This window comes from Scylla paramamosain, chromosome 40 (genome assembly GCF_035594125.1).
Source record: "Scylla paramamosain isolate STU-SP2022 chromosome 40, ASM3559412v1, whole genome shotgun sequence".
Lineage (NCBI taxonomy): Eukaryota > Metazoa > Arthropoda > Malacostraca > Decapoda > Portunidae > Scylla > Scylla paramamosain.
In genome coordinates, this window is record NC_087190.1 from 12079104 (window position 1) to 12093702 (window position 14599).

Genomic DNA, 14599 nt, shown 5'->3' on the forward strand with positions numbered 1-14599 from the left:
GGGGGTGCCCTTTGTGTTCGGTGCATCCAGGCCGTCGGAATACCCCACCAGTCTGCAGTGGGGCACCCCGCCAGGCCTGCTGAAGCTGCTGGACGTCACCAGCTGCCAGCACAGTGAGGTGTGCGGCTCGGCCCTGGCAGTGGTGAGGTGTCATGACGTGCCATCAGTGGCTAAGGCCTGTGGTTGGACAGCCCCACCGCCAGTGGATTCCGTCGTCAGACACCTGCACAACATAAAGGCAGCCTACCAGCAGGACGAGTGGACCAAGTACTTCAGTCTGGTGAAGAAGACATACTGCCAGCTTGCTGCCCTCCTTGCTGCAGGGGCAGCCCAGCTAGCTGACCTCAAAACTGATGCCTGCATCTTCACTGAGCAGGGTTTCAAAACCCCAGCTGAGGTACACAGACCCTTGTTGCACCTGGTCTTATCGTTTGTTACACTGTAGTGTGTGAAATATTTATGTTGGTGGTAAATGGATGACATGTAAAGCAAACTGATGAAGCTTCTTCCTGCATAGGTGTACATCAGGCCAGGCAGTGAGGACCTGTACCTGCAGCCGTACCTCCACCTGCTGCCCCTGGAGCTGCGGGAGAGTGAGGCGCTGTTCCTCCACCTGGGCTGTGCGCCTCAGCAAAGTCCTGCTCTGCTGCTGATGGTGCTGCAGGCCATCAGGGAGCGACATCAGGGTGGAGACTGCAGCAGAGCGGAAGTGGAGCATGACAGGCGGCTGGTGGTGTCGGTGCTGGAGAGGCTGCAGCACCACACCGGTGAGCTGGCTGGGCCACTGCTGGTGCCAGTGAGGACACAGCACGATGTGCTGGAGCTGGCGGAGGTTCAGCACAGCGCTTTCACCGACGCCACTACCGACTGGATCGACAGTGATGAGCTGGAGGTGAGTGTGGTACACCACTGCGTGGGTGCTGCGCTGGCCCGGGCGCTGGGCGTGGCTCCCCTGCAGAACTTCCTGTCAGCTGGGGGCGAGGCAGTGATGGAGTGGGGTCAGCAGGAGCCGCTCACCACCCGCCTGCACAACCTGCTGCAGCATTACCGGGACGGTGTGTCTGTTCTGAAAGAGCTGGTGCAGAATGCAGACGACGCAGGAGCCACCACCGTGCAGCTGCTGTACGACCAGCGGCAGAACGAGGGCTCCCACACACTGCTCCTGGGCTCAGGCATGGCACAGTGCCAGGGCCCAGCACTCTGGGCATACAATGACGCCCACTTCTCCGAGCAGGATTTCATAAACCTGCGGAAGATTGGGGCAGGCACTAAGGAGCTGCAGCCCACCAAGATCGGCAAGTTCGGCCTGGGGTTCTGTTCCGTGTACAACCTAACAGATGTGCCAAGCTTTGTGAGTGGGTCCAGCTACGTGGTGTTTGACCCCCACATGACCCACTTGGACACCACCACCTCCTCCCTGGCATGAGGTACGACTTCACCAGCCGCCGCAACTCCTACATGCTGCGCACCCTGCAGGGACAATTTGAGCCCTTCAGGGACGTGTTTGGCTGCAACATCCAGGAGCGCGGATCCTTCCCAGCCACACTGTTCCGCTTGCCCCTCCGCACCCCTGCCCAGGCCTCCACCAGCAAGATCAGCGACAAGTGCTACTCCCACCAAGACATGGTTCAGCTGCTTGGCATGTTCAGCGCTGTGGTGGGGCAGCTGCTCCTCTTCACGCAGCATGTCTGCTCCATCAGCGTCTGCCACCTGCCGGCCAGCGCTGCCTCACCTACAGAGATGGTAGAGCTCTTCTGTGCCTCCCGGAGTGCACCAGGATCTGTCCCCAACTTGGTTCCCCTACCCACTGGTGGCACCCAATCACTGCTAGAGCGCACCGCTGCACTGTTCTCCCAGCAGCAGCAGGGGCTTAAGTGGGACGGTGGCATGCTGGCAGAGGGAAGCACTGCAGAGGTGAGGGTGCGGAACTCCCGGGAGGGTACCGCCCTGTGTGGCATTGAGGAGGGTGAGTGGGGTACCACTTGGGTCACCTCCTGGCACTCCGGCTCAGCCAAGTTGTGCTGCCTTGCCGAGATGCAACAGGGGCGGGCACTGCCCCTGGCGGCCGTGGCAGTGCCAGCATGCCACAGTGACAGTGGGTGGCAGCCACAGTGTCTTGCAGACCTTCCACCAGGGTTCTATCATGAAGGTCACTTTCACTGCTTCCTGCCTCTGCCAGTGAAGACCTTCTTGCCAGTGCAGGTCAACGGGGTGCTGGAGGTGGCATCAGACCGCACCAGCCTCCTCACCCAGACTGAGGATGACCGCCATACCCTCAGCTGGAATGCCACGCTGCTGGGAGACGCTGCTGTGCGTGCACACCTGGGCCTGGCCGAGGCGCTGCGGCACCTGGGGCTGTGTGCCGGGAGCAAGTATTATGCCACGTGGCCAGTGGTTGGGTGTGGCGGGGGTCCCCTGGTGGAGGGTCTCGCCACAAGCTTCTACCACACCCTGCAGCAGGAGGACCTGGAGTTGTTCCAGTGTGGTCGTGGCGAGTGGCACCCGTTCTCACGCTGCTACATCCTGGAGGAGGATTTCCTGCGGATGCCTGAGGTTGGAGAGGCTGCCTTTGAATTTCTGGAGGCTTGCCTGTACTCGTCTTCAGAGATGAGGATGGTGAGGCTGCCCGGGCACATGCAGGCTGGCTTTGACAGGCAGGTGCTGGCATGGCACACCATCACCCAGGAAATGTTCTTCCAGCAGTACTTTGTCCCCCACCTGTCAGAAAAACTGGTGAGCACCGAGAAGAGGGACCTGCTGACAATTCACCTCCTGGAGAGTGGACACCATTACATGGAGCTGCTCCGCCCCCTGCCCTGCATACCCACCCAGCCACACGGTGCCCCCAGGCCTCCCTGTGACCTCGTCAGTCCCAAGTCTAGAATTGCTAAAATGTTCTCTGTAGAAGATGAGAGATTTCCATTAAAGAACTTCTTGGATCCCCTCACAAGATCAGCTGCTTTGAGCAAGTTGGGGATGAGCACACACACACTTCCTCCGGAGCTGGTGGTGGAGCGAGCACAGAGTGTGGCTGGTCTGGCCCGGGCCTGCCCTGAGTGTGCCAGACACAGGGTCTCCGAGCTGCTGCACTACATATCAACACAGCATCCACAGAAGCAAAGGAAAGTTGCACACAAGTTAAAACCTGTTCCATTTTTACCAGTTATGCCGAAGCCAGAGAGGTGGAGTGTTACCTGGCATAAGGAGTGCCCAACGGGGGGAGAGCCACAGTGGTGCTCCAGCCACAGGGAAACCACATGTGAGAGCCACCATCTGCCACTGGCATTGGAGTGTCCCCCGGCCTTGTGTCTGCCATCATTCAGGCCGCTGGTTGGCAGCTTCCATGCACTGCTTGATGAGCGTTTAAGGAAACCACCTCAGGAAGTGTTGGAGGAGCTTGGAGTCACTGTAAATGCCCACAACTTGCCTCTGGTGTTGGTGGTGAAGCAGTTGTGTGAGTTCAGCACTGCTGCTGTTGAGAGGGATAATGCCCTCATGTGCCATGCTATATATGAACACCTGGAAGATTTTATCATGCTTGTAAGGAGGGAAAAAATTTTGAACAACATCAGAGAAATAAAAAGACTGCGAGATGAGAAGATACTGGTCACCACCCATGGGTTTGTGGCACCAAGGCTGTTTGCAGTGCATAGTGAGAGCGACTGCGCCCCAGACTTGTTTTCCGCACGCACAGAAGGACTGGAGAAGTATGGGTGTCTGATGGACATGCTCGGCATCAGAGAAAACTTTGAATTTGAGGTCGTGATGGAGGTGATTCAGAAGAAGAGGGAGACCTTTGCAGATGGGAAACTTGCGGACAAGGATGTGTCGCAGGTGTCGAGGCTGCTGAATGTGCTGTTCCATGTGAGGGACGGCAGTGCAGCACTTGAACAAGTCCTGCACTTACCAGACAGCCAGGGCTTGCTGCGCTCTACCCAGGACCTCTGCTTTGATGACGGGGCAGAACTCAGCTCCAGCCGGTTCCTGTGCCTGCACCCCAGCATCAGCATGTCCCGAGACATGAGCGAGTGGCTCGGCATCAAGTCCAAGACCAGGAAGCGCCTATCGGAGTCGTCCACCCGGCTGCGTTTTGGCCAGAAGGAGCCGCTCACCACCCGCCTGCGGAACATCCTCAGCGAGTACCCCTGCGACTCGGGCATCATGAAGGAGCTCCTGCAGAATGCCGACGATGCAGGGGCCACAGAGGTCACATTCTATAAGGACTTCAGATGCCTGCCAGACCAGAAACTGTTTGACCCTATGTGGGCACCCTTACAGGGGCCAGCCCTGGTTGTGTTCAACAATAAAGGGTTCACTGAGCAAGACCTCCAGAGCATACAGGACCTGGGGAACAGCAGCAAGAGGGAGGACCCGGCTACGACAGGGCAGTACGGCATTGGTTTCAATGCCGTCTATCACCTGACTGATGCTCCCTCCTTCCTCACTAAAGGTCCTCAGGTTCCCCAAGGAGAGACTCTGTGCATGTTTGACCCGCACTGCTTGTATGACCCCTCAGCCACGCCGGAGTCCCCCGGCGTGCAGTTTGTTAACCTGAGTGACCTGCGGCAGGACCATCCAGGACTCCTTCACTGGGTACCTGGAGCAGCACTTCCCACATGAGGGCACCATGTTCAGGCTGCCCCTGCGGACAGTCCAGGCCTCCCTCATATCCAAGGAGATCCCAAAGGAAGATGATGTTTGCAAAATGCTGAAGGAATTTGAAAGGGAAATGTCACAGTGCTTGTTGTTCTTGAGAAATGTGAGGAAAGTGTCCATCAAGAAGGTGCAGAGTGACGGGCAGTGTGAGGAGGAGTACTACGTGCAGGCCACGGTCACCAAGAGCAGTGACTTGCCGGTGCTGACTGTAAAGCACATGGATGCTGGGGAAGCAAGGGACCCCTGTGCCTTGGACATGGTGAGGACCTCCTGCATCATGAACATACAGGACAGCAGGGGAAGCAGCAGCCAGTGGTTTGTTGTGCAGCAGCTGGGGGTGAAGGAAAAGAACAGTCTGCCAGAGATAGTGAGGGAAGCCTTCAGTCTCAAGACACTGAATATGCTGCCTCATGGTGGGGTAGCCATTTTGCTGGCCTCAAACCTCACATCCAATGGTACTTGCCTAAGTGATGTGTATTCAACATCCTGCTACCTGCCCCTGCCTGCCAGGTCGGGGCTGCCGTTCAGCATCAACGGACACTTCACGCTGAACTCTTCGCGCCGAGACTTGTGGACAGGGAGTGGGGATGCCAAGGGGCTATGGAACGAGTGGCTGCTGAAGGAACTGCTGGTGCCAGTTGCTGTTCATGCCATCGAGTCGTTCAGGACCAGGCTGTTCCCCTGTGACGGTGACAGCCACATGACGGAGTGTGACTACACCCGCAGGATGCGGCACTTCCACAGTGTGCTGCCCCTGGCCCAGGAGGTGCAGAGCAAATGGTGGCAAAAATTTGTGAAGTGGTTTTATGAGTGGGTGAGACAGGAAGAACTTCACTTCTTTGACTCTTTCATCCCAGAAACTGACCCACCACCGCCGCCACCATACATGAGGAGGGGGGAGCCTGTGCAGGGGAGCAGGAAGGGGCGTCTGGTGTGGCATGCCTTCCATGCATCTGGAGACCATTTCCCTGTGTATTTCACCTCTGCAGTGAAGGAAGATGTGCACTCTCAGCAAAAAATTGCTGACATCTTGAGAAGACTGGGCATGAAGGTGAGCAGCAATGGGATGCTCTCAAGACTGGTGACAGCTGACTGCAAGTTCCAGTGCCCTCTCCTCACCCCAGATGTGGCCCTGGCATTTGTCAAGTCCTGGGACCAAGATGTCAGGGACTGCTGCAGGCCACAGGTCGGCAACCAGGTGTCTGGCACACCTTTCCTGAAGGATGCCAATGTTCTTAGTGTCTTAAAGTACGTCATGAGAGGTGGGGACTTCTCTGTAGCCTGCGTGGACAAGCTGCCGTTGCTGGTGACCAATGACGGCATGCTGGGGTGCTTCAGCATCCAGGAGCCAGTGTTCTTGTCATCTTTCTGTGACCTCTTGCCTAATTTTGGGAAGGAATTTACATTGTGTAGTCATGTGAGTGTGATCAAAGGAAGGAGAGATGAGTTTAAGCTTGTGGTGAAGACCTTCACTCCAGCAGACCTTGGAGAGCGCCTGCCACACATGCTGGACGCCACACAGTGTGCAGCTGACGCCAGGCTTCCTCTTTCTGACCGGCAATGGCTGCTGGAGCTCTGGAAGTTTGTTGTTCAGTATATTGAGGAAGCCTACTGCCAAGAGAGACAGATGAACTGGGCACAGGCCAAACAATACATACTAAGAACTCTAGGGAAGTGGGCATTTTATCCAATAACTGAAAGAGGTCAGGTGTTTGTTATCCCCATTGAACAGGCCTGGCAGGTGCTTGATGTGTCTGGTCACATCACACACTTTGCCTTTCGCAATCTGCCAGTTCCAGTTCCATATTCTGTCGGCAGCAAAGATCACATGGATGGCCATGTAGTGGGTATGGTTAGAAGCTATCTAGTCTTTGCTCAAGATAAAAAACCATACATACCCACTCAGTTGCAGCTTGCAGCAACACTGAAAGATCCTGCAGCTGTTTTGCAGCTCCTTCACTTTCACCGAAGATCTGTCAATTTGTTCTTCCAGGAATGTAGTCAAAGAGAACAAGGCAGAGATGTGATTAATGAAATACTCGAGTACTTAGGCAAGCACTGCAAGGAGTGTTCACTGTCAGGCGACAAGATCCGGGCACTGCAAGTATTTCCAGACCTTTCAGGACAGCTTTGCACTCTACAGGACAGGAAACTCATTGTTCTTGCAAGATCTTTTCTCGAATTGAACAAATTAGAAGGTGTCTGTTCTGAGCTGGGTCTGCTAGTGGTCCCCAAGCCAGACTCAGACAGCATGACAAACCTGTACAAATACCTTGAACCCAACTGCCTGCTGGGGGAACTAGATCTGTACACAACGGTCATCTTGCCCAGCATGAACCTGCTGAATGAGAGAGATAGGATGTTTTATCTTCAACACCTGGAAAAAAACTTGCCTCGTAGCTTACAAAAGTGGAATGCAGACCAGCACAAAGTGATTGCTACTCTGAGATTGTGTCCCTTCATTGAACTTGATGGGACGCTGAAAACTGCCGATCAGTTCTATGATCCCTCAAACAAGGTGTTCTGTGTGATGGGGTTGGCAAACTTGCCCGAGGCGTGGAGGGAGTCAGAGTGGCACCGATTGTTGACGCTGGCGGGGCTGGTGCACAGCGTCTCCCCAGACATGTTTGTGGAATATGCATCCTCACTGTCTCTGGGAGATGCAAGTGTCAAGGAGAAGTCAAAAGTCTTGTGTGAATATCTGAATATTCACCTTGAAGACTTGCAACCAAAAATCTTGGAAATTCTTGACATAGAGTTTCTGGTTCCCAAGAAGTGTGACCAGTTGGAGGCACTGCTGCCACACCACCAGACACACTCAGGCCTGCTGGCATTCTCAGAAGGTATCAACCCAAAGTATGCCAATATCATCTGGTCAACTAGGAGTTTGCTTCCGCCATATGCAACAGGAGTTGCAAGAAAACTCCAGAGTCATTGTGCCAACCAGATGAATGTGGAAAGCCCTCCTGCAGCAGACATTGTTGAACACATACTGAAGTTCTGCTCCTCCATGCAGGCAACTCCAGAGAAATCACCTAATGTAGGAAGTGTGATGGAAAATATATATGAACATTTGTCACAGTGTGGAGGGAATGAAATGCAGTCCTTGAAGGAGAGGGACGTCCCCATCATCCACATCCCCAACCACAGCGCCTTCGTCTCCATCAGCCGTGTGGTGGGCAACCTGGAGGAGGAGATCTTGCCATACCTGTACAAAGCACCGGTGGTTTACGGAAAGTTCTTTGGCGTGTTTGAAGGATTGGGAATGCCAGCCGATGCCACGCCCAACACCTACGCCCACGTCCTGGAGATGATCCACGAATGCAGTGGGCAGCAGAGTCTCCACCCGGAGGAGACTGCACAGATGAAGATGGCCCTCAAGGGACTGGTGAAAGACAGGTACAAACTGAAGAACCTGACTGTCCTTGAGCTTTACTTACCAGCCCGTGATGAGACTCTGAAGAGTTCCTCTCAGATGTTTGTGGCAGATAATGCTAAGTTACTGGTGGCTGTTCAGAGGGCATTCCATAAACCTGTCTTCATGGGTTTTAAACCCCTTGAAATTGATTTTGATGACTGCTGTCTTGTGAAGCTTTTACCCGAGAGACTGCAGCCAAAGTTCCTGTCCGAAGCTTGCAAGGAAACCCTGGACCAGGAAGGAATGCTGGAGGAGGCTACACCGTTACTTGGGGAAATACACGAGCTGCTTCAGTCGCAGGAATTCAAGACTGGGGTCCTGAGACTCCTTCACCACTACAAGCTGCAAGGTGGCAGTGGCCTCGTAAAAAAAGAGAAGGATGAGGTGGTTGCACTTCTGGCGAGGGTGACAGTGAGGCAGGTGAGCACCATCAGAACCACCCTCACTCTGCACGACACAGTTGTTGGCCAGCAGGAGAAGAATCACTTTGTAGCGGTCAATGGTGAGGGGGACCAGAGGACTTGGACTCTTTACCTCTCCAAGAAGATCCCACCAAGAATGATACCTAATTCTCTTTGTGAAGTATACGCACAGGTACTGCAGAAGTGGGATTCTTGCAGCATGAGGGAATTTTCAGACATATTTGCCTGCTATGGGAAGCCCCACTACATCCACAGTACTCTGGAAGAGAGAGGAATAAAGGAGTACAGCCACTGACGTCCCTGAGCGGAGCCTCTTCATGTGTGATGTGGGCACCTACCTGGAGGAGCGGTTCCTGCCTCTGCTTGACAACAGCTTCTCAGAGTTCTACAAGAACGAGATAGTCTGCATGAAGAAGTACTTGTGTGAGAACAAAGGAGCAGATGTGGATGATGAGGATGCAGAGGAGGACATCTTTGTGATTGTGGAGGTGGTCAAACTGGAGGAGAAGCACCCCAACTGCCACATGCAGAACACCTACCAGGTCATCACCAGCAGGTCACCACCATGCCTGGTCACCGTCAGGGCCCACCAGCTGTACCGCTTTGTCAGGAAGGATGACGATGCTTCTCAGTCCAAATTCGAGAGTCGGGAAGACATTTTCAGGAAGTTGAGAGAGGAGCTGAGGAGGATCTGGCAGGTGGAGGACGCAGCAGGAGAGGCGGCAACCTGTTGCGGCGCCTGAAGTTCAAGTGGCACCCTGACAAGAACCCTGAGCAGGTGGAGCTGTGCACACAGGTGATGCAAAGTACATGATGTCCCTGGTGGGGCGGCTGGAGAACGGGGAGGCCATCCCGGAGGAGGAGGACCCCACCAACCCACCCCAGGCCACGCCCAGCAGGGCGTATTCCCAATGCTTCCGCCCCCCCACGCCGCTGCTACAGGAACAGGAACAGAGCGGCACCCAGGCAGCCCAGGCCAGACCTCCCAGAGGCCCGCAGGTGGCTCAGGCAGGCCCGCAGCGACCTGGAGGCTGCTGAGGCAGTGAAGGAACAGGTGCCATGGTGGACTGTGTTCCATGTGCTACCAGGTGAGTGGGGGAAGCTGGCTGGCTGGCTCTGATCACACACCACACACCTCAGTGTTGAGGTGTTTACCCCGCACTGCCATCACACCAGTAAAGATTCAAAAAGAAAAATTGAAGTTAGCCATTGGAAGCACAGTTCCCAGGTACAATACCCACCAGAGTTTCAAAGGATCTGAGTTTTGTGCCAAGTCCTAAATTCTCGCCATCCCAACATTCTCTCTCTCTCTCTCTCTCTCTCTCTCTCTCTCTCTCTCTCTCTCTCTCTCTCTCTCTCTCTCTCTCTCTCTCTCTCTCTCTCTCTCTCTCTCTCTCTCTCTCTCTCTCTCTCTCTCTCTCTCTCTCTCTCTCTCTCTCTCTCTCTCTCTCTCTCTCTCTCTCTCTCTCTCTCTCTCTCTCTCTCTCTCTCTCTCTCTCTCTCTCTCTCTCTCCACACGCGCGCACACACACACACACACACACACACACACACACACACACACACACACACACTTAGACATATGAGAGAGATGGTACCAAGTATCAGGGACTTGTCATAGGAGGAGAGAATGGAAAGGGTACATCTACCAATGTTGGAAAAGAGGAGAAAAGGAAGACTTGATTGTGATATATAAAGCTTATGAGGGAGTAGAGGAGGGGGACCGGAGTGACTTAATGTTCTGGGATACACGGGACACTAGAAGACGTGGGAAGAGGCTGAAGAGGAGTGCTTGTAAAAGAGATGTCAAAAAGTATAGTTTCCCATATAGAACTATTGATGTATGGAACAGTCTGGATGAGGAGATAGTAAATGCAGAAAATATACATGGATTCAAGGCTAAGTTGGATATTAAAAGATATGGAGATGGAACGGCACAAGCATACCTCTTTTCCCATAAAGCACAGCTAGGTAAATACACAGTCACCATGCCAGGGATGTCTTAGGAAACCCCACATGATGTCAGAAAGAAGAGTGGGCAGGGAGGGGTGTTAGAGGGACTACCACATGTATAGGCCAGATGGATTCTTGCAGCTGCCCTTTCTTTGATCTTTTTCGTGTCATTGATATATGTTGAATCTTGTGGGGTGTAAAACGAGTGTGGCTCTCCTGCAGGCTGCCGAGAAGGTCCTGCTGGCCGCCCTCTTCGTGCAGGATAGAGAGTTGGCATCGGAGAAAGAAGGGGAGGGGCCGCTGGTGAGAACCCTCAGTGGCCTTGCATTGCTGCTGAACAGTCCTCACGCCGTGCAGCTGGCCAACACCATTGAACAGAGGGCTGGGGGTTTCCTGGAGCCTCTGTACCCAACGTTTGGAGGCTGCCCCCAGGACCGCTACACCCTGTGGGACACAAACCAGGTGCTGCCCTCCTTGCCGGGAACTGTTGCAGGTGCTGAGTGCGAGGATTGGGTGAGATGGGTGTAGGGTCTCTCTCTCTCTCTCTCTCTCTCTCTCTCTCTCTCTCTCTCTCTCTCTCCTCTCTCTCTCTCTCTCTCTCTCTCTCTCTCTCTCTCCTCTCCTCTCTCTCTCTCCTCTCTTCCTCTCCTCTCTCTTCTCTCTCTCTCCTCTCTCCTCTCCCCTCTCTCTCTCTCTCTCTCCTCTCTCTCTCTCTCTCTCCTCTCTCTCTCTCTCTCTCTCTCTCTCTCTCTCATTTGATTATTGTTTTGCTTTGCTTAGCCTCATTTTACTATGTTTATTTCTCACTTCACTTTGTTCCAATTTAATTGCATTCTTCATGTAAAATTGTGATAGGCTAATAAAAATGATAATGATGGTAATTATATGTCTTGCGTCTTTTAGGGTGTCAGCCAGCATCTTCCAGGCATATAGAAATTGTGATAGGCTGTTTGTATGCCACAAGGATTAAAGTACTGAATGAAATTGTGATAAACTTTGTATGAAGTGTGATTGGGATTGAAGTGTTATAGAGTAAAATTTGTGATGCATCATATATGTATTCTAAGGATTGAAGTGTTAATATAAGTAGAGTGAAATTTGTGATAAACTAATTGTATGTTAAGGATTGATAGAGTTACATGCGTTATGAACTTTGCATATTGAAATTTGGAATGATTTCTATTTGTATGCAAAGTATTAATACTGAGAGAAATTCTTGGTAACCTGTAGTTGTATGTAGGTATTGCTACAGTGGAATTCATAATAAACTATTTGCATGCTAGAGATGGAGTGAAATTTGTGATAACACTACATGCTAAGGTTTAGTCTTAATACAGTGATATTCATGATAAGCTGTATTTGTATGCCCAAAGAATCATAGTTTATTCCATTAATTATTAGGAAAAGATTACTTGTAATGTTTTATTTAGGATAAACTGCATTTGCTGAGAATCTAAGTATATTGTATTGATGCCTCATCTTACATTCCTTCAAAAAGATGTTTGTTATTCTAAGCATATACTGCATTTGTATGCTAAGGATCAAAGGTTAATGTAATGATACCTTCATCCTGCATATATATATATATATATATATATATATATATATATATATATATATATATATATATATATATATATATATATATATATATATATATATATATATATATATATTATATGTATGTATGTTCTATTCTAAGAATTGATGGAGTGTGGATGTCTCTTTACAAAAGAAGTATTTATCTTTTATTTAAAATCTTTAAGTTTTAAGTTGTGTTTTGTATTTATAAATGAAAATATTTTACACTTAAAAGATATTCATTTTACTAATTTTGTTTGTCATTATTGAAAAGAAATATTTTTAATTTCTATTCTAATACTTATCGCATCAATTTTGTATCGCAAGTCATTAAAAATAAATGCCTGTATTTCTAAGTTGTATTTTAATATTTTGTATATCATTGAAATTAAATGTTATGCAAAAATGTTATACAAAAATCCAATTAAAAAAAAAACGGCAGCCCCATAAAAGGGTCCAAAGTAGTCAAAATTTGAAGGATAAGTGTCTTGAAACCTCCCTCTTGAAGGAATTCAAGTCATAGGAAGATGGAAATACAGAAGCAGGCAGAGTTTTTCTAGAGTTCACCAGAGGAAGGGTTGAATGATTGAGAATACAGGTTGACTCTTGCGTTATGGAGGTGGGAGGTGGACAGAATAGGGCTGAGAGAAAGAAGAGAGTCTAGTGCAGCGAGGCCGCGGGAGGAGGGGAGGCATGCAGTAGGCAAGATTAGAAGAACAGCATGAAAATAGCGGTAGAAGAGAGATGCAACACTGAGGCGATGAGAGAGGCTGAAGACAGTCAGAGGAGTTGATGAGACAAAGCTTTTGATTCCAGCCTACCTAGAAGAGCGGTATGAGTGGAACTTCCCTCCCCCAGACATGTGAAGCATACTCCATACATGGACGGATAAGGCTCTTGTACAGAGTTAGCAGCTGCGGGTGGGGGGGGGGGGGTGGAGAAAAACTAGCGGAGACGTAACTAGCGGAGACGTCTCAGAACACTTAATTTCATAGAAGCTGTTTTAGCTAGAGATGAGATGTGAAGTTTCCAGTTCAGGTTATAAGTAAAGGACAGACCGAGAATGTTCAGTGTAGAAGAGGGGGACAGTTGAGTGTCATTGAAGAACAGGAGATAGTTGTCTGGAAGGTTGTGGCGAGTTGATAGATGGAGGAATTGAGTTTTTGAGGCATTGAACAATACCAAGTTTGCTCTACCCCAATCAGAAATTTTAGAAAGATTAGAAGTCAGGCGTTCTGTGGCTTCCCTGCGTGAAATGTTTACCTCCTGAAGGGTTGGACGTCTATGAAAAGACGTGGAAAAGTGCAGGGTGGTATCATCAGCGTAGGAGTGGATATAACAAGAAGTTTGGTTTAGAAGGTCATTAATGAATAGTATGAGGAGAGTGGGTGATAGGACAGAACCCTAAGGAACACCACTGTTAATAGATTTAAGAGAAGAACAGTGACCGTCTACCACAGCAGCAATAGAACGGTCAGAAAGGAAACTTGAGGTGAAATTACAGAGAGAAGGATAGAAACTATAGGAGGGTAGTTTTGAAATCAAAGCTTTGTGCCAGACTCTATCAAAAGCTTTTGACATGTCCAAGGCAACAGCAGAAGTTTCATCAAAATCTCTAAAAGAGGATGACCAAGACTCAGTAAGGAAAGCCAGAAGATCACCAGTAGAGCGGCCTTGACGGAACCCATACTGGCGATCAGATAGAAGGTTGTGAAGTGATAGATGTTTAAGAATCTTCCTGTTGAGGATAGATTCAAAAACTTTAGATAGGCAGGAAATTAATGCAGTAAAATGGTAGTCTGAGGGATTAGAACGGTCACCCTTTTTAGGAACAGGTTGAATGTAGGCAAACTTCCAGCAAGAAGGAAAGGTAGATGTTGACAGACAGAGCTGAAAGAGTTTGACTAGGCAAGGTGCAAGCACGGAGGCACAGTTTCGGAGAACAATAGGAGGGACCCCATCAGGTCCATAACCCTTCCAAGGGTTTAAGCCAGCGAGGGCATGGAAAACATCATTGCAAAGAATTTTAATATGTAGCATGAAGTAGTCAGAGGGAGGAAAAAGCCCAGAATCGTCCAAGGTAGAGTTTTTAGCAAAGGTTTGAGCGAAGAGTTCAGCTTTAGAAATAGATGTGATAGCAGTGGTGCCATCTGGTTGAAACAGAGGAGGGAAAGAAGAAGAAGCAAAGTTATTGGAGATATTTTTGGCTAGATGCCAGAAGTCACGAAGGGAGTTAGATCTTGAAAGGTTTTGACACTTTCTGTTAATGAAGGAGTTTTTGGCTAGTTGGAGAACAGACCTGGCATGGTTCCGGACAGAAATATAAAGTGCATGAGATTCTGGTGATGGAAGGCTTAAGTACCTTTTGTGGGCCACCTCTCTATCATGTATAGCACGAGAACAAGCTGTGTTAAACCAAGGTTTAGAAGGTTTAGGACGAGAAAAAGAGTGAGGAATGTACGCCTCCATGCCAGACACTCTGTTATGCGCTCAGCACACAAAGACGGGTCTCTGACACGGAAGCAGTAGTCATTCCAAGGAAAATCAGCGAAATATCTCCTCAGGTCCC

The 14599-nt window shown here is 50.3% G+C and overlaps 1 protein-coding gene across 1 annotated transcript; it reads left to right on the top strand.

Annotated features, from left to right (window-relative positions):
- The first annotated feature begins 4627 nt into the window (after positions 1-4627).
- LOC135092440 (sacsin-like) lies at positions 4628-11044 on the top strand. The gene is made up of 2 exons (XM_063990929.1): positions 4628-9584; positions 10672-11044. Exon 1 carries the CDS (start codon positions 4628-4630, stop codon positions 8789-8791), a length of 4164 nt encoding a protein of 1387 aa, XP_063846999.1. The 3' UTR covers positions 8792-9584; positions 10672-11044.
- The last annotated feature ends 3555 nt before the right edge of the window (positions 11045-14599 follow it).

What these genes read in the sequence shown, in the direction of transcription:
- LOC135092440 (XM_063990929.1), top strand. Translation starts at nt 4,628, where the DNA reads ATGTTCAGGCTGCCCCTGCGGACAGTCCAGGCCTCCCTCATATCCAAG.